We start from the raw sequence: 18326 nt of genomic DNA, 5'->3' as shown, positions 1-18326 counted from the left end.
CTCTCTATCTCCTATACCATAATTTCGTTCTGCTGGGGAGAGTTTGTGTGAGTAAAAGGCTACGGGGTATAACTCGGGAGGTGATCCTGAACTTTGAGATAACACTGCCCCTACTCCTGTCTCAGAAGCATCTACTTCTATAACAAAGGGCTCGGAGGGGTCTGGGTGTTTCAAAATAGGGGCCGTGGTAAAGGCTAGTTTGAGTTTCTGGAAAGCCCTTTCTGCCTGCTCTGTCCAGATTAATTTCTTACTGCCACCCTTGAGTAATGAAGTAAGAGGAACCGCAATAGCACTAAAGTTCCTGATGAACTGACGGTAGAAGTTGGCGAAACCTAAAAATCTTTGTAATTCCTTTACTGAAGTGGGTGTGGGCCATTGAAGCACTGCATCTACTTTGTGATCATCCATGATCAGACCTTGTGGACTGATAATATAACCAAGGAATGACACTGTTTGTAGGTGAAATTTGCACTTTTCTCCTTTTAAGTACAAGCTATTCTCAAGTAATCTTTGCAAGACAGATCGAACTTGCTTAACATGTGAGTCCCTATCTGGGGAATAGACTAGGATGTCATCCAGGTATGCAAGTACATATTTCCCAAGCATCTCTCTGAGTATTTCATTTATGAAGGCTTGAAAAACAGAGGGGGCGATAGAGAGCCCGAAGGGCATCACCTGGTACTCATATTGCCCCCTAGTGGTCACGAAAGCTGTCTTCCACTCATCCCCTTCTCTTATTCTAATTAGATTGTATGCACTTCTGAGATCGAGTTTGGTAAAGTACTTAGCTCCTTTTAATTGTTCTAAGGCAACAGGTACTAGGGGCAGAGGTTAAGGGTAATTTTTGGTGACTTGATTGAGGGCTCGATAATCGATACAAGGGTGTAATCCCCCGTCTTTCTTTTTAATGAAAAAGAAGCTAGAGGCAACGGGGGAGGTGGATGATCTAATAAATCCTTGTTCTAGGGCTTCGTTGATGTATGTGTCTAGTGCCTTCTCTTCTTCTTGTGTCAGTGGGTATATACGAGCCTTGGGGAAAACAGGGTTCTCTACAAATTCAATGGCACAATCATATGATCTATGTGGAGGTAACTGTGGCATTATTTTTACTAAAGACCTCTCTTAGGTCGAGATACTCAGCTGAGACTTGGAATTCATCGTTAACACTGGGGCTTTCTATAGAAGTGGATGCTAAGTTGATGGAGGGGGAGCTGATACAGTTCTGTAAACAAAAGTCAGACCACTTTTCAATGGCATGCTTTTTCCAGGAAATGGAGGGATTGTGTTTCGCTAGCCAAGGGAGACCCAAAATCATCTCAAATTCGGAATGTGGTAATACTAATAGGGGTAATGTCTCTGAATGAAGTGCGCTCCTCTGTAGCTGTACTGGTCTTGTGACTTCTGAGATGATCCCCAAACCTGCTGGACCTCCATCAAGCGCTGTCACCTTCAAAGTTTTCTCCAAAGTCTCCACTGGAATCTGCAGCTGCTCCACCACTCTTGCATGTATAAAATTGCCTTCTGCTCCGGAGTCAATCAAGGCTGAAATGACAAGAGATTGCAGCTGACAGTATATAGTAACAGGTAACATAACAGACTTAGAAACCAACCCCTTTGTGGGTACACTCACCACATTAGCACGTGGAGTAAACTTCGTTATTTGTGGCCTGGTGTGGCACTCATGGAGTCGATGTCCGGCTTTACCACAATAAAGACACAGTTGTTCTTTGAACCGTCATTGTCTTTCTTCTTGGGAAAGCAGAAAAGATTCATATTGCATGGGCTCGGTGCCGTCAAGCTGTTTGGAAACGACTTTAACTCGGGCCAATGTTCTCTTGGCTCTTGTTTCCTCTTTGGATGGCGTGCAATGATGGAGTAGCTGATCCAGTCGTATGGCTAGATTGATTAGTTGGTTGAGACTCAAATCATCATCCTTGCACGCCATCGTTCCACCCACTACTAGCTGCTAGAGTTCAGAATTCCAGAGAATAATCAACCACTGAGCAATGGCCTTGACATAGCCGAGACAACAGTTCACCTCTAACCTTGCTCTCATACGGATGATCAAAGACTGTTTTGAATTCTGTTAAAAACTGGGCATAGGATAGTCGGTGGATATGAGACCAACTCGCAGTAGTCCATTCTAAGGCTTTATTAGCTAATTGCGACACTATAAAAGCTATCTTAGCTTGATCTGAACTGAAGGGAGGGTTTTCAAAAAATACTGCACATTGCAATAAGAACCCACGGCATCTATCCGGATCTCCCTCAAATTTATCAGGTTTACTTACAGGGAATGAATTAGAAGAGGCTTCATGTTCAGGGGAGCCTGAGATGTAACTTCCGGTGTCGCTAAGTTCATGTTTTGCAACTGGCTGGATAATCCTCTCACACTTGTCACTAGTTGAGCCGGCTGGCTTTGCTGTTTGGTTTGTTGTTGAGCTAACGTCTCCAGAGAATGAGTTACCCCCGTCAACACCTGTTAATGACTCCCAAGCAACTGTCCTTGGTCGGTCAGAGTTTTCTGGAAAGCTTCCTGATCCGCCGTCTGCATGATGGCGAGGTATTCTGTAACGGAGATCACAGAAGGTAGACACTTGCGGATAAAGGAATTCAACCAGGCTTTAATGTTGAAATCGGAATCCAAACTTGTAGTCAAAAAGCAAGCAAAAATGTCAAGGCACAAAAACAGAGAACCAAAGCAGACAATCCAGAAGGGTAAACCAGAAATCAGAGTCGGGGAAACGAGAATACAAGTCATACACGAAAAATAACACAACAGAAATAACGCGCAACTAACTATTGCTAAAGCCCGGGCTTATAAGCTACTCTGAAGTAGTCATGTGACAAAACATACAGTGTTACACATTAAAACTCAGGCGACCGTGAACGCTGATAGGAGCGAGTGTGGAGATCAGCAGTCAGCTGATCTCGCTCTTCATTTTGGGAGATGTAGTCCGTGTGTGGAATGGAGTCTGTAGGCAGTGAGGAGGTCATCCTCTGGGAGATCGAGTCCATAGCCTTGTTGGTGGTATTCGTGACACCCAACTACAATTTGTAGCAAAGATAGGGTTAGATGGATAATACTTGAATGCTTTTACATTTTTGGGAGCACTTGCACTTACTACTATACTATCAGGTGAGAGCCACATACTATCAAGTGCACACCAGAAACTATGTGGAGAGCACCAGATATGATCAAATGTGCACCAGATACAATCAGGTAAGCACCAGACACTATCAAGTACACACCAGATACTATGAGGTGAGCACCAGATACTATCAGGTGACATCAGATACTCAAATCCTGTGAGTACCACATTTTATCAAGCGAGCACCACACATTATTGAGAGCACACCAAGACAGCCGTTAAGCCTTTTAAATGTACCAGGAAACATAACACTAGGCAAAAATGTATGATGTTAAGCTGAGCATATTGTGGATATTGGCAGTACATAAAAAAGAACACTGAACAACTGAGTGTTTCAGTACAAAGACAACATAATTAGTCTTGTTTACCTGGATTTAGTGCAGCACAATATGAAAAATGTTGAATAAGAATCATAGTTTTTATAGCATTTTTGAATATGGCACTACTGGTGCTGTTTCTGTTCTCAAAATATCATAAACAATTCTTCACGTGTCGTGATATTTTAATTTTGCTATATTGCTCACTCATAATTTGTAGCAATAACAGGTTTCTGATGACACTGACATGGTCTTATTTGTTTTTTTTATTTTTGCTAAGATTCAAATACATTATTTTTCATCCCTAAAACGAATCATGCAGACTAAACCATACCAGGCCAATAATTTGTACTTTCTCCCACTACTCAGGCACACGAGATTATGTTTTGGCCTGTATCTCCTACACCATGAGACTTACAGCCATAATTCTGGGTGTTGCTGATTTTTGGCTCATACTCATCTAATCCTCATGAAACTGGTATCCAATTATCTGCAGATTCACAAAATAAAAAGAAAAAATAAATTATGACATATGCAAACAATGTGGACACCACATGCCAATTATTACTTCTTTATTAGAGCTCCGTTGACTAAAAACTTGATAGGCTTGTGTGTCAAAAGATTCTGAGGTAGTCTGTCAATTTTGGTTAGCTAAGTAGGTGTTTCTCAGCATCTGTAAATCCAATTAAGTGGAGATTTTGCATGCTGCATATTTGAACTTACTTAAAAGTATTTTTTTTGAATGACCAGATAATTGGAAAACTGCAGACGCCATCAGCAGACCAGCTTTCAACAGGAATTTGACAGGCTGTACTAATTTAGTACTAATTTGTACTAAACTTGATCAATAATCAGAACATAAGAAGGACTCCCTATCTGACTCTCCATTTGTGAAAAGGCCCCAGTCTGATGTACTAGACTTCTTTCAGCTGATTGGTGCTTGGACACCACATATTAATTCTTTTTCTCCTGAAAATTGTGTTGTGGAGAAGACACTATAAGCCATCCAGACTCCAAACTTGGAGGGTAGATGTAGCTTGTGTGCATTTACCTAGGCAAGAAAGGCATTTCACAAAAATGGCTATGGATCAGGAATATTTAGATCAATTCTCACAGAACTTTACAACATTGTATGTTGTGTTACTTTGAGGAAACTGACCCAGTTTGATATCAGTTAGTAGACAGATACTCGTTTGATGTCACATTCATCACAAGGGCCACAATTTGTCCACTTTTAGCTAATACAGTCATCCTGACAGATAAAATATTGTCATGTAAGCTTTTATGAGCATCCCAGCTATCTGATGTTGTGAGGGGACAAAGACTGAAGAGCTGAACAAGTGAAGGAGAAACCTTTGGATAATGAGAATAAACAGGAAAATCATTTAGCCCATCAGATGAGGTGAAGGAGGTGAAGGAGGAATTCTGTAGTTTTGCCCTTGATCATTTGCAAGTTTTGAGAATTACTCATGACTGAAAATAGACATTAATGATAGACTTTTGCAATTTAATTATTTATGTCTGTATCTCTTATGCTTTAGCTAGACATTGAATGCAGTTGAGAGAACACCAGAACAACACATTGCCACTAATTTTATTGTTACAAAAGTACTGCAACAGTAAAAGCCCAGTGGCTCAGGGGTAAATTGTCTGCCTTCAAATCTGAGAGTTCTGCACACTTAAAAATTATGGTTCTTCAAGGGTTCTTTAGGAAAGAAAATGGTCCTATATAGAACCATGACACTCAAATAACCATGTGCATGATTAAAGTGTTATTCAGATTGCTGATTGTGCTGTTAATGGTTCTATATAGAACCTTTTTAAAGGGTTCTATACAGCATCAAAGAGGTTTCTTCTTTGGTTATGATGTCAAGCCTGTAACAACCCTTTTCAAAAAGGTTATGTATAGAACCATTTAAAACACATTATCTATGAATTTGAAGAACATTTTAATGATGCAAAGAACCCTCCTTGAGTGTTCATGGTTCTATATAGAATGATTTTCATAAAGTGTGTGGGCAAACTTTAAATTCCAGGTAGGCCATATTTACATTGGTGGGAAAGGCATGAAATCAAAATACTACTCATCAAAAATATGCCAACTTTTTAAATAGTTAGGTCCACTGGCTAATTACTCATGTTGATTAATCCCATATTCTCTCAAAATTGCATCAAAGTATAAGCCCAGTGGCTCACTGGTAATTCACCTGCTTATGTTCTGAGGGGTTGGGATTTGAATCCCACCAAGACAGGCATAGAAGAAGCTTGCAGCTTGTAAAAAAATATGCTGATGTTTTTCAGTACAAACCTATGGGTCCCCGTGATTCATATAATAACAATATTATATACAATTACAATATAAATAATAGTATAATAATAATATTTCCTGAAAAGGTGTGGTGGCACATTGTAGTCTTGACCCTCCCAGCATTGGGAGTATACTGATTACGGGAGTCCTAGATGGCAGGTGAAACAGGACGTGAGTACGTTAGGGAGAAAAATGGCAAAATACATTTTTATTTTAATTTTATAAATATTTAAAAAAAAAACTAACAAATAAAAAAAATAAACAGAAAACCTGAAGAGAAGAATTGCATTTCAGGTTTCTTAGTGAATTTGAATTGATGTGTTTTCCTGTTGTCTTCCTCAACCAACCATGCTTAAAGTTTATTTTACAACATATTGGAGTGTACGTCACCAGACTGGCTATAGTAACACCAGTGCCATGAGTTCCAGAGGTGGTACAGTTGATAAAGATACTCAATATTGATGAATAGAAATTGAAAATATTTTCACCAGAAAAGCCTATTATGCTTGCACAGTTTGAACTGAAGGCCTGACAAAAATCTAGAAAACCAACACAAGCTTAGGACTTCCCAAAGGCTGTCTAAGACATAGTATTAAATAAAACAAGTCATGTACAGATCTTAGCTTGTTTATTTGATTTGAGAATCCACTCAGAAAGCTGCCATACAGTGAAAGAAATTTGCCACTAGATGCTACTAAATGTCTGATATCTGACACTGGGATGATGTGCTGCATTTTAATATCATCGAAACTCTGCAACATGCAATCCTCATCATCATCAGTCATTGATGCTTGTTAGTGCAAAACAAAGCAGGAACTGATTAGGAGTTCAGGAGAGCAGAAGCTTCATTGTTGAACTGAACTGATGGTGGACTGTGAGTTCATATGCATTCAGTGGAGTCCTTGCAAAGAGTGGATATAGGTTGTGGCCTCCTTAATCCTGCAAAATACAACATTTAAGATGTTTATTACATCAGCTGAGACTGTCCACATGACATTCAGGATGTACTTTCTGCAACTCACATCTCCCTTTTATCAAGTTAGAGCTGAAAACAGCTGTATACATTTTTAAGTCAGGTTTCTTGACTGACCTGGCAACCCTCACTCCAGACTCCAGAAGGTTCACAAATACATGCAAATGTGACAGTACAAAGGCATCATCCTAGATCGAGAGAGAGAGAGAGAGAGAGAGAGAGAGAGAGAGAGAGAAAGAGACGCAAATAATCCTAATCCTCAAGTCTCAATTCATGTACAGTCATGTTGTTAAAAGTTTTGGCGCCTCTGGTAAAACTACATGTTTTGTTGATTTTTTAAGTGAAAGTAAGTTAACACATCCTCTCCAGAACACACTTCTGCACATTTTCATACACAAGTACTGTCTTTTTGCTGAATTTAAGATATTGGGAAAAAATAAAATATAAAATGTGACCTAAGCAAAAAATATGGCACATTTTATAATTTTGCAGTAAAAGTTGCAGAAAAATTACATTTTTAGGTTTAAGCTCTCTGTAGAGGATGTGTCAACTTACTGTCATTTAGAAAATCAACAACACTTGTAATTTGACCAGGGGTATGTAAACTTGTGTGTAAATGTAGTATCACAGGTTTTGAGGCCACGGCTCACCTGCTCCTCATACCACTCGCTGAAGGTCCGTCTGAAATGCTCTACTACATCTTTCATATCGTCCAGTCGAGTCAGTGGGCGTCTGTCCGTTACTGCTGTGGGGTCTCGATCAGGGCATGCATGCTTAGCAATGTCCTGCAGTGCCTTTTCAGTCCTAATTGTTTTCTTTAAAAGAGCAAACAACAGTGACAAAAGTAACAAACCCAGCCTGTTTAAATCTAATGCTGTATTTATATGATGGTGTTGAAAACAACAGCATTCTGTGCCTCATAAACCCATGCTGGCATCTTAACAGCTTCACTGGGAAAAATGAATAATTATCAAAGGTGAGCTTTAGCATCATAGATTGTTTATCTAAAGCCCCTGTTAACACTGTTTCAAATGTTGAAATTTAATAGGAAAGTTACACCACAGAAAAAGTATTTACCAGTTACAAGACATATACATGAATTAATACAACTTAAGAGAAGATTATTTCCCTAATTTATTTTTTAATTTTATTATTCATTTCTATTAATTTTATTAAAATCTACTGTTTTGATCATATTTTAATTTCTATTCTCCTTTACTCTATGTTACTGTCACGCCTCGGGCGGATTCAGACTGCATTTCCCAGAATGCGTTGGGAAATTACGTGCATGAGCAACTTCCCTCGGACTCGGAGTCCAGAACGGACTCCATTGCCCACAATCCCTCGGGAGATCATATGACTTTGGACAGTCGTTCGCGCACCTATCAGCGCTCAAAGTCCCCTGAGTATTAATAATGTGGACCTGTGTTTGTCGTCATATGACTCTTTTAGCCTAGTATATAAGCCCGGGCTTTAGTCTTACAGTGTTTTCACATGTAGTTCGTTTTAAAAGAACCGAACCGAGTTCTGTTAAAGTGAACCTGGAAGGGAACCAACTGCACGTGACCTCAGTTCTTTTTGTGTTCACAATGTAAGGGTGTTTTCACACTTGGGCCGTTTCAGCGTCTGAAGTGGACTCAGACCGCTGAGTCATGGTTTCTTTTGCATATGTGAACACGCCAAACGAACTCAGACCCCCCTAAACGAACCGAACTGAGAGGTGGTCTCAGTTCGGTTCGTTTGTAGTTCGTTTTGTGGTTCGATTAAATTGTGCATTGTGAAAACAAAACGGCCCCAGTCCGCTTCAGCTGTGCTTTATGGTGAAGACCTCGATGCTCGCCGTACACACAGCCACAGTCTTCAGCACTTTAGCAGGTAAAACAGACCAAGGATCATTTATACGGTTCTACTCAGGATAAAGTCTGTCCGTGGTCTGAGACAGACAGCAGCGCTGACTTATTAAAGTGATCAGATGCGAGAGCTCGCGTGATTATACCGTGTTAAAGGCTCGAGCTGGGCATGCAACGCAATTCTCAGCTGCTTTCACTCTGAACGCTGAATGAATGAAAATTCGCCGGGTGGAGCTTCAGTGAGGAGCACAGCCGAACACGGAGCCCACCGCGGCAGGGCCGTTTTTCCAATTTTGCGCGATGGACTTCGGCCAGTCGTTTCAGCGCGGCCAATAGGAGAGCAGCAGGCAGGTCTGGTGGTTCTTCTCGCCACCTGATAGCTCGGATTTATCCGAGAATGCGGCCCACGTGGCGAGCGCTGTGCACACCGTGAGTGCTGTGAAAGGGGTCCGAGTTCTAATGGAGTTGTGGTCTGAACGAGAAGTGGTCTGAGATCTCAATGGACCAGAAAGAAAACTGAGTCCTCTTTAGAGTTCACTTAGGGCGTTTTCACACTTGCCCCGTTTCAGCGTCTGAAGTGGACTCAGACCGCTGAGTCATGGTTTCTTTTGCATATGTGAACACGCCAAACGAACTCAGACCCCCCTAAACGGCCCCAAAAACGAACCGAACTGAGACCACCTCTCGAGGTGGTCTCAGTTCGGTTCGTTTTGTGGTTCGATTAATTTGTGCATTGTGAAAACAAAACGGCCCCAGTCCGCTTTAGCTCTGCTTTATGGTGAAGACCTCGATGCTCGCCGTACACACAGCCACAGTCTTCACTTCAGCAGGTAAACAGACAAACGATCATTTATACGGTTCTACTCAGGATACAGTCTGTCTGTGATCTACGACAGACAGCAGCGCTGACTTATTAAAGCGATCAGATGCGAGAGCCCGCGTGATTATACCGTGTTGAAGGCTCGAGCTGGGCACGCAGCGCAGTTCTCAGCTGCTTTCACTCTGAACGCTGAATGAATGAAAATTCAGCCGAACACGGAGCCCACCGCGGCAGACCCGCAGGGCCGTGTTTCCAATTTTGCGCAATGGACTTCGGCCAATCGTTTCAGCGCGGCCAATAGGAGAGCCGCGGGCGGGTCTGGTGGTTCTTCTCGTCACCTGATAGCTCGGATTTATCAGAGAACGCGGCCCACTTGGCGAGCGCTGTGCACACCGTGAGTGCTGTGAAAGGGGTCCGAGTTCTAATGGAGTCGTGGTCTGAACAAGAAGTGGTCTGAGATCTCAATGGACCAGAAAGAAAACTGAGTCCTCTTTAGAGTTCGCTTACATTATGAACACAAAAAGAACTGAAGTCACTTGCAGTTGGTTCCCTTCCAGGTTCACTTTAACAGAACTCGGTTCGGTTCTTTTAAAACGAACTATATGTGAAAACACTGTGAGTGAACTATAAAGAGGACTCAGTCTTCTTTCTGGTCCATTGAGATCTCAGACCACAACTCCATTAGAACTCGGACCCCTTTCACAGCACTCATGGTGTGCACAGCGCTTGCCAAGTGGGCCGCTGAGAATTGCGTTGCGTGCCCAGCTCGAGCCTTTAACACGGTATAATCACGCGAGCTCTCGCATCTGGTCGCTTTAATAAGTCAGCGCTGCTGTCTGTCTCAGATCACGGACAGACTTTATCCTGAGTAGAACCGTATAAATGATCCTTGGTCTGTTTACCTGCTGAAGTGAAGACTGTGGCTGTGTGTATGGCGAGTATCGAGGTCTTCACCATAAAGCAAGCTAAAGCGGACTGGGGCCGTTTTGTTTTCACAATGTACAAATTAATCGAACTACAAACGAACCGAACTGAGACCACCTCTCAGTTCGGTTCGTTTAGGGGGGTCTGAGTTCGTTTGGCGTGTTCACATATGCAAAAGAAACCATGACTCAGCGGTCTGAGTCCACTTCAGACGCTGAAACGGCCCAAGTGTGAAAACGCCCTTAGTCTTTGCGAGGTATTGCTTCTCACGGAACATACTGAGCGTTTTCTGATCTGTTTGTTACCGCCTGTTATGACCCACTCTTTGTTTAACTGGCCTTATTTTTGCTTGTCCCTTTTTGTACCTTTGCTGGCTGGTTTTGGATCTGTGTTTTTGACTTTTTGCTTGCTTTTTCGACGACGATTTCTGCTCACTCCCTTGGTTTTGGCTGCCTATTGTTATGATCACTTCGGTGATACTTTGGTGCTTTTTGGTTACGACCCACGATTGTTTTTTGACCACACCTTTGTCGCACGTTAATAAAACCCTGTTTGCATTTTTCATCCGCGAGCGTCTGAATTCTGTCGCACCGTCACATTTACTTTTTGTATTTAAATTTAAATTCGATCTATCTTTGTATTTTCTCATTTCTAAGGCACTTTGAATGAGCCCAATGTATGAAAGGTACTATATAAATACACTTGCCTTTCCTTGCCTAGATAAATACTCCAAAAAATTCCGACCTGCTGCCTGCTAAAAATTGAGTGGGCATGTCAGATCACATAATGATTGACAGTAGCATCTCACGGCCCAGGCAAACAACCCGGCGCCAGTGGCAGTGGTGAGCGGCAGTGCTAATATTGCTAGAGATGGCACATGCAGCAGGCAGGATCAGTGTCTTTTTAGAACTACATGTTTGATTCTGAAGAACATGTAGGGCTGAAAATAGACCACTTCACTTTTCTCAGGTTCTAGATATCTACCTACATTTTGCAGCTAATGTTTCATCTTTCATTATCTGTTTCATCAGTGTTTCATCTTACGACAGGTAGATCACACATATGTCCGCTATTTGAACGTTCAGCACTAACATTATATCAGTAAACTATAGCTAGCTAGCTAAGTGCTGGACCGTGCTTCTGTACTGGAGGTCACAAAAGTTCCCATTTTGAGTTGACATGGTTATATTTGTGGACACTGTAGAAATCTTTTGTGTGCCTCATAGTGTGTCAAGCCTGTAAGGGTCTTCTGTGGGGAAACAATTTTTTCATAATAAACACATCACAAAATCTAAATAATATAGGAGAAAATCCTTAATATGAATAAACAGGGGGTCAAAGGTGGAAAATGGCAGAAGAATGCTCTACACTCTTTTTTTGTTCATTGTATAATACTGGGTTTGCCTGGACTTCAACAATCAGACATTCAGCATTCATTGCTCCCAAAAAAGTCATCTGATTTATTCCACTATACTAGTTAACAGCAATAGCTGGGAAAATTAAATTCCTGATGGAATGTTCCGCTAACCACAATGATATGCTGCTGTTGCTGCTGCTGGTGGCAGAATTTTCCATCATTGCTCCTTTGAAAACAAATCGAACATTTGGTGTGTTGCTGACCACCTGCCACCAACATGTAAACACAGCTCAAGAGATAAAGAGAAGTCGAGAAATGTCCAAAGAAAATGAAGTATGACTGTTTTTGGGTCATAAACCCACACAAACATTGTAAGTGCAAAAAACAAGAAAAATCTATATATGAAAATCATGTATATTTGTTTCTGCAGATTGTACACTGGACAAATGTGTTCTGGTCAGACAACCTTTCTGAGCTTCCTGGTGAAAATGAGCAGGACCTGTTGTTCAGAATGGTAAAAGAAACCAAAAAGACTAGTACGTTGGTTCAGTGAGGTCTGTGTTTATCAGTTACCTGCAGAAGCTTGTCGTACTCTCTCTGCAGAGCTCTCTTTTTCTCTGGGTCCATTTCTCTCTGAATTCTCTTCTGTTGAATTATCAGTGGGACTTCATGTGATGGGGTGAGATGTGTTAGTTTGAAATTTTCTGCTCGACTTGCATGCTCTGCCTGAGTTCTGGAGTCAGAACAGCCCAAAAAGTCGCTGAGGAAGAGTTTGCTAAGCTCCTGGAGAAAAGTGTAGAAAAAATGAAACAAAACTATGCTTTGCTTTTAGAGGTGTTAGTTTGTAAAGTTTTTATATTTCTTTGTATTAACACCTTAAACTCTCTCATAAACTAAACTGACACACAGTCTTATGCAAACATTTGAACACCCAATATGTTAAATTCAGCAATCAAACAGTAATTGTGTATTAAAATGTGCAGGAGTGCGGCATCAGTAGAGGATGTGTTAACTTATTTTCACTTAGAGAATCAACAAAACATGATCGGGGCATATAGCTGCATATGAAGCTTAATTTTTAAGAACACTTAGCCTAACCTTTAGGGGGTTAAGGCAGTTCAGCTAAATCAATTTTTGAGATGAGATTAACACTTCAGTAAGTCTGCTCTAAGAAAAATGCTCAAATCAAACTGAGAAGAGAGTAGTCAGCCACACAAACAGAGAATTGGAGCTGATAGCATTTCATAGCAAATGTGTACATACATTGTTGCCATACTGACAAGGAGTAGACTGGGTGATCTTCTTTTGCAGATACACAAACTGATCCTGGAAGGTTGTCCTAGTAAGATCAGACTGTTTGAAGAGGGAATGGACATGTTGTAAGACCGTTTAAAACATACAGTGATTTACATAAACAGCCCTTCCATGATTTACTGTTTAAGAGAATAATTTAATTTTGTGAGGGTCAAGCAAAAAGATAACTGACCAGGTCACTGTGTAACAGCCAACATGAAGTGAATTCACCAGCAAGAAATGTGAGCCTCTCTTCATCATAGAAACAGGCACAGTGAGACTCAGAGGGAGTGGAGGCAGACACCCCGTAAACTAGAACACAGGAACAAAAGAACAAGCTTGAATCTTCCTCTGTGACCCACCAGCAGCACATCAGCTGAGTAATGACTGAATTTCCAACGTTGCTTAAGTATTTAATTATTTCTTCATACCATCATTGTTTAGGTAAGTCATTTATTGTCGCTGTCCAAAGAAAAACAAGTGTCCAAAATAGTAACTACAGGAGAAGGCAAAAACACCCCTACCTTTCAATGTAAGTTAATGTAAAGAGATTTTATTCCAAGTGATTTTAGAGCATTTCTATTGGTTCATTCATCATGACAAACCACGTAAAGGACAGCTGGTGTGTTGAAATGATGTAGAAAAATAAAAATCAACAAAAATGTAAATACATGGTTTTCTTTGGACAGCAACCATATACAAATATCACCCTCCTTTGAAAAAAATAATAAATATTCAGAGTAGTTACTATAAATGTAAAGATAAAATGTTCAGCTCTAATGTCAAGATTTCAATTCAATATTTCAATATTTTATGTGGTAATAAATGTCTTGATTCTACAGAAATCTAATTACACGCTTCACTTACTGGTTTAGCTTAGAAAACATACACTTCAATATAAAATGATGCAAAGTACTGTGTCCTTGCACAAAATAGTCTTGCACAAATCCAGAACCCCCCCAAAATAAACCAAAGAGGAGCTGTTCAAAACCTGCAGCATCACCGTCTCACTGTCTTCGCCAAATAACCTTTAAAGGGCCCATTTCTTATATTTTTCTCATATTCTTTCCTCTGAGGTCTACATATAGTATTTGTATGGGTATAAGTATGAAAAACAGCCTTTAGTTTATTTTTAGTTCTATTATCTCTTATAATTAAACAGGCTGTTTTTGTTACTGCGCCTTTAAGACTGATATATGAACATATATATGAACATATATCATTTATATGATATATGAACTCTATTCTGATTGGCTGCCTGCATTGTGCCTCATTTACAAAATTGGTCTGGGCTTAAAACATCCCTTATAACTTCGGCATGCATAGATGGAGCTAAACTGCTATAGGCTGAATAAAGAGGAGATTAATAAATGCATTGGTTTTTACAATGCTACAAAAAAAGCAAATTCAAAACAGGCTGTTTTTGCAGCTTAGTCCCAAAATATTGACTGTATGGACTGAGGAATAAGTGGTACATTTTAAAACTTATTTTATAACACTGTTTACATACTACATCAAACTCTTTTATTTAAAAAATGCAAGGAAAAGCAAACAAGATTTTCCATGATATAGGTCCCTTAATGGACCTTTCAAAATGTGGAGACTACACTCTTAAAAATAAAGGTTCTTTGTAAATAGTTCCCAGCTTGGACATATGGTTTAAGGAAAGTCTTTAAAAGGTATATGATTAACAAAACTGGTTCTCTAAAGAACTTTCCACTGAAAGGTTCTTTATTCAACTAAGTTTTTCAGTTTTTTTCAACATTTCTTGTTCTTCATGGAGGATAGTAAATGAGAAGAGGGTCAAGGGCATATCAGTGATGCAGTTTTTAATTATGATACACTGTTAAAGATTGCTCAAATTTTTCTGTATTAAAATTGTTCACTCTTAGTAGTTACACCCTGATAAAACATACCCTGAGCATTTTTTGGGACATGATCAATCATCGATCCAGAGCAACAGCTCTCTATGTAAATCACCATCTGAAAAGTAGTATAAGAGAGTAAATATTAGGGTCAAATTCTTAAAAAGCAAAAGCGTGAAGTATGTTGTGTTAGTTAATTACTGACCTTTGAGAACTGCTGACGTTCTGCCATCTTGTTTATTGTGCTGACAAGGTCAGATGCATGAAGCTGAAATGTGATAAAGCATGTTTGATGCTGATCTTTACTAAATGAGTCAAGTGCAGAAACTAAGAAAACACAGCTTACAAATTCCTTGGGAAAGGCAAACACTCCTGCACACCCGTGGTCTGACAGGTAGACGAAAATTGTGGCATTTTCATCACTGTTAAGGCAGAAATTGGGACAGTTGTAATTGCCTTTGTTTTACTTTTGTTCGACATTTTTGTATTGTTTATTTCCAAAATGATGAATAATTTTGTAAAGCAAAAGAAAACAACCTTTTTAAGACCTTTACTGGCTGCCCTGCCTGTTTGCTAACACCAGCTTCATCTCCACGGAGCACAGCCAGAAAGTTCCCAGCTGATACATCCTGTAAAGATAACATATGTACTTATGTAATTATGGATAGATCAGCTTTCTCACTTAGTTATTTAATAACTTCCATAAGATTTTCTTTAATTAAAGTAGTTCATATAAAAGTATGTTGTCATTGGAACACGTACAGAATATGCTCATACCACAGATTCTCAATGGCAGTCTTGATCAATCAAATTCATCCTAATAGTACTGTTTCCGGCTCATGAAGAGCTTGGTAATGAGCTAAAGACTTGCATCAGAGAAAGAAGGCAGTACAATGAGGTAGTGTTCAGGATGTAATTAATGGAATAGAGGCAGATTGAAAGAGCACATACATCTCCAGTGTAGTCCTTCAGAACTCCTGGGTAAACATTTGGGCCGTTAGGCTCATTGATGATTTCTCCTGGATATGGGTTTCTGTTGAAAGAGAAAAACTCTACTAATTTCATTTGAGTTTAGAAGAAATGCTTATTTCCAACCATTATCTATAACCACTTCTATATGTGCTTACAAACTCTTTTATAATAAAACGCATAGAAAATGTACATAAAACCATATACTCACTCTTTATGGTAAGCTATATCATCATACATCATCACCACAACCTGCTCATCTGGAATACCATTGCAATGAACCATTTGATAAGCATGGCAGACATTGGCCTAATGGATAGATAAGAAAGAATGTCATTTACACTATATTTGTGTTAAAGGCCCAGCACAGACATTTAAACCACCTATCAGTGATTTGTGCAATTGTAAGGTTTACATTTAAAGAAAAAATACTGCCCTTTTTCCTCAGTAGACTCAACATTGCATGATTCACTCATTTGATCATACTGAACCCGAGTATCATTTTAAAAGGAACCATTTCAGAATATATGAAGAGGTAGGGTGGATTAGTGGACAGTAATATTTATGAACACCATGGGATTTATTACGATGGAGTGTTTCTCATGTTTGCCAACTTCATGGAGAAAAACTGAATCTCTTTCTTATGTGCTTGTAATTTGGAGGGGAATGTATGATTATGATTGTATGAGACCTTTAGTTTATTTTAAATGGATTAAATTAATAAACAACATACTGTAGTAATCCTGATACAGTACTACCTGATGTCTGTAATTTGTCCAGCCTTTGGAACCAGCAGCCAGCAGAACCCACTGCTTGCCTTTTCTCCCACTCATCTTAGAGGCTACCAAGGATAATAATAAAATGTCAAAATAGTAAGAAACTAGTCTTTTGTAATATAATTTAGCCTAACATTTTAAGGAACACTATTCATGAAGCTGATGTGTTGGTTGAGCACAAGTCACTTGAGCTCCCTCTGGTGGAGCCAGATGCAAATACAGAGACATTAAGTTAGAAAAAAAAATAACTGTAACCCTCTCAAATTCTTCATCATAGTTCTTCTGAGCCTGTAATGTCCACCAGATGGGGCTAGACTCAAGTCAAAGTACTGTTACTGCAGTGAAATAATTACTCAAGTAAAAATACATGCTAAAAGCTCAAAAAAGTACTTTAGTAACTACACTGGAATACAGTGGAACACAGTGGAACATCCTATCAGTGTAGGAACTTTTAGACACTTCTTCTAGTTTATGTACCATGGGTCTAAATGAATTGCTAAACCTCCAGAATCAGAGGCTGCAAAGGAGTATATGAGCTTTCGGCAGCATAACAATGAAATAAAACACAAAAAAACAATTAGTATCTAAATGTTCATGACTAAAATATTACAGAGTAAAAAGTAGATAACCTTTCACAATAATACTTGAATAAAAGTTAGAGAATTATGAATTTCTAATACTCAAGCATACATGTGAACGAATAAATGTAAGTATTTACAACCCTCCTCTGGTGTACAATTTTCAAAAAAGTGCATTATTCAGCCAAACAGATTCATTAAAGTATTTTTCTAACATGAGATGCCAATTCTCATTTGTGATTAATATCTCTAATGTGTGTACTGAAATAATTACAATACATATACATTATATTATTATTATTTTATTTTATTAATTATTTACTGGGACTAATTTGTTGAAAATGAAAGATGTGCTGCTGCATACAGTAATTGTGTCTGTGTCTCTGTGTCTAACACTGAAAACACAGTGAACTCCTGAGGAAAAAACAAGAGAGTTTGAGACTGGAAACATACGTAATTTAACAGTTGTGCAATACGCATCAGACACTTCTTTTTCCACATAAGCACTTTAAAAACGGGAAGACTCTATGTTTACCACAGAGCCTCCCACAAGTCCTCTTACCTACCCCTAATTGTGCAAGAGTGAAACTATAATGACCCATGAATGACTGTCAAATGACCAACATGACAAAATTGCATCATAAAATACAGTATCAGTAAAACATTGTGCAAACAGCTACAGCACTGTTAAGGTTTTCTTACCTGTGTCTTTGTAACTGTTGCAGTTATGGAGGGTAGGACCTTTTTGAGCACCTTCCACTCTCATTTTCACTCATAAAGAGGCGTCTCACAGAAACAGTATCCCTTTCTTCTGTAACAGCAACTTTTCCTTTGTAAATGCTAAAGGTACACTTGGAAACTTGGGGAAAATTATATATACAAAATGACTTAATGAACATTACTGAGTCTTTCCAGCGAATTATTTGTTATTTATTATATTATTTACTTAAGTTTTTTAGAAAATTCAGCCACATACTTAGAATCCACCTTACTAGTAACACCTACAGTACCTTGGACTTCAATTCTCTGGTCACTTTAGGAGCTCCCCCTTATACCTACGCTATAGGTGTACAGTTACAGATTGTAGCCCAACTGGTATTGTGCACCAGTTATCAGCCACCTTCTACCTCGTCACTGTATAGCA

General features: G+C 39.4%; 1 protein-coding gene across 1 annotated transcript; it reads right to left on the bottom strand.

Annotated features, from left to right (window-relative positions):
- Positions 1-1656: 1656 nt before the first annotated feature.
- LOC118802902 (legumain-like) lies at positions 1657-17900 on the bottom strand. Its single transcript, XM_036563326.1, has 15 exons — positions 17885-17900; positions 16587-16669; positions 16040-16137; positions 15811-15892; positions 15397-15488; positions 15206-15281; positions 15065-15127; positions 14911-14977; positions 13188-13306; positions 12965-13054; positions 12275-12484; positions 7401-7565; positions 6868-6938; positions 2292-2568; positions 1657-1896 (listed from the first exon to the last, which is right to left on the bottom strand). Exons 2-15 carry the CDS (start codon positions 16659-16661, stop codon positions 1657-1659), a joined length of 1725 nt encoding a protein of 574 aa, XP_036419219.1. The 5' UTR covers positions 16662-16669; positions 17885-17900.
- Positions 17901-18326: the final 426 nt, after the last annotated feature.

Source organism: Colossoma macropomum, unplaced genomic scaffold, assembly GCF_904425465.1.
Source record: "Colossoma macropomum unplaced genomic scaffold, Colossoma_macropomum, whole genome shotgun sequence".
Taxonomy (NCBI): domain Eukaryota; kingdom Metazoa; phylum Chordata; class Actinopteri; order Characiformes; family Serrasalmidae; genus Colossoma; species Colossoma macropomum.
The sequence above is the reverse complement of the archived record's forward strand: the minus strand, read 5'-3'. Positions and strand labels throughout refer to the sequence as shown.

Coding starts and splice junctions, on each gene's coding strand:
- LOC118802902 (XM_036563326.1), bottom strand. CDS start 16,661: ATGAGTGGGAGAAAAGGCAAGCAGTGGGTTCTGCTGGCTGCTGGTTCC. Junction 7,566..12,274: donor AGTACGACAAGCTTCTGCAG/GTAACTGATAAA, acceptor GCTCTTTTAAAG/AAAACAATTAGGACTGAAAA. Junction 2,569..6,867: donor TCTGGAGTGAGGGTTGCCAG/GTCAGTCAAGAA, acceptor TCTCCGTTACAG/AATACCTCGCCATCATGCAG.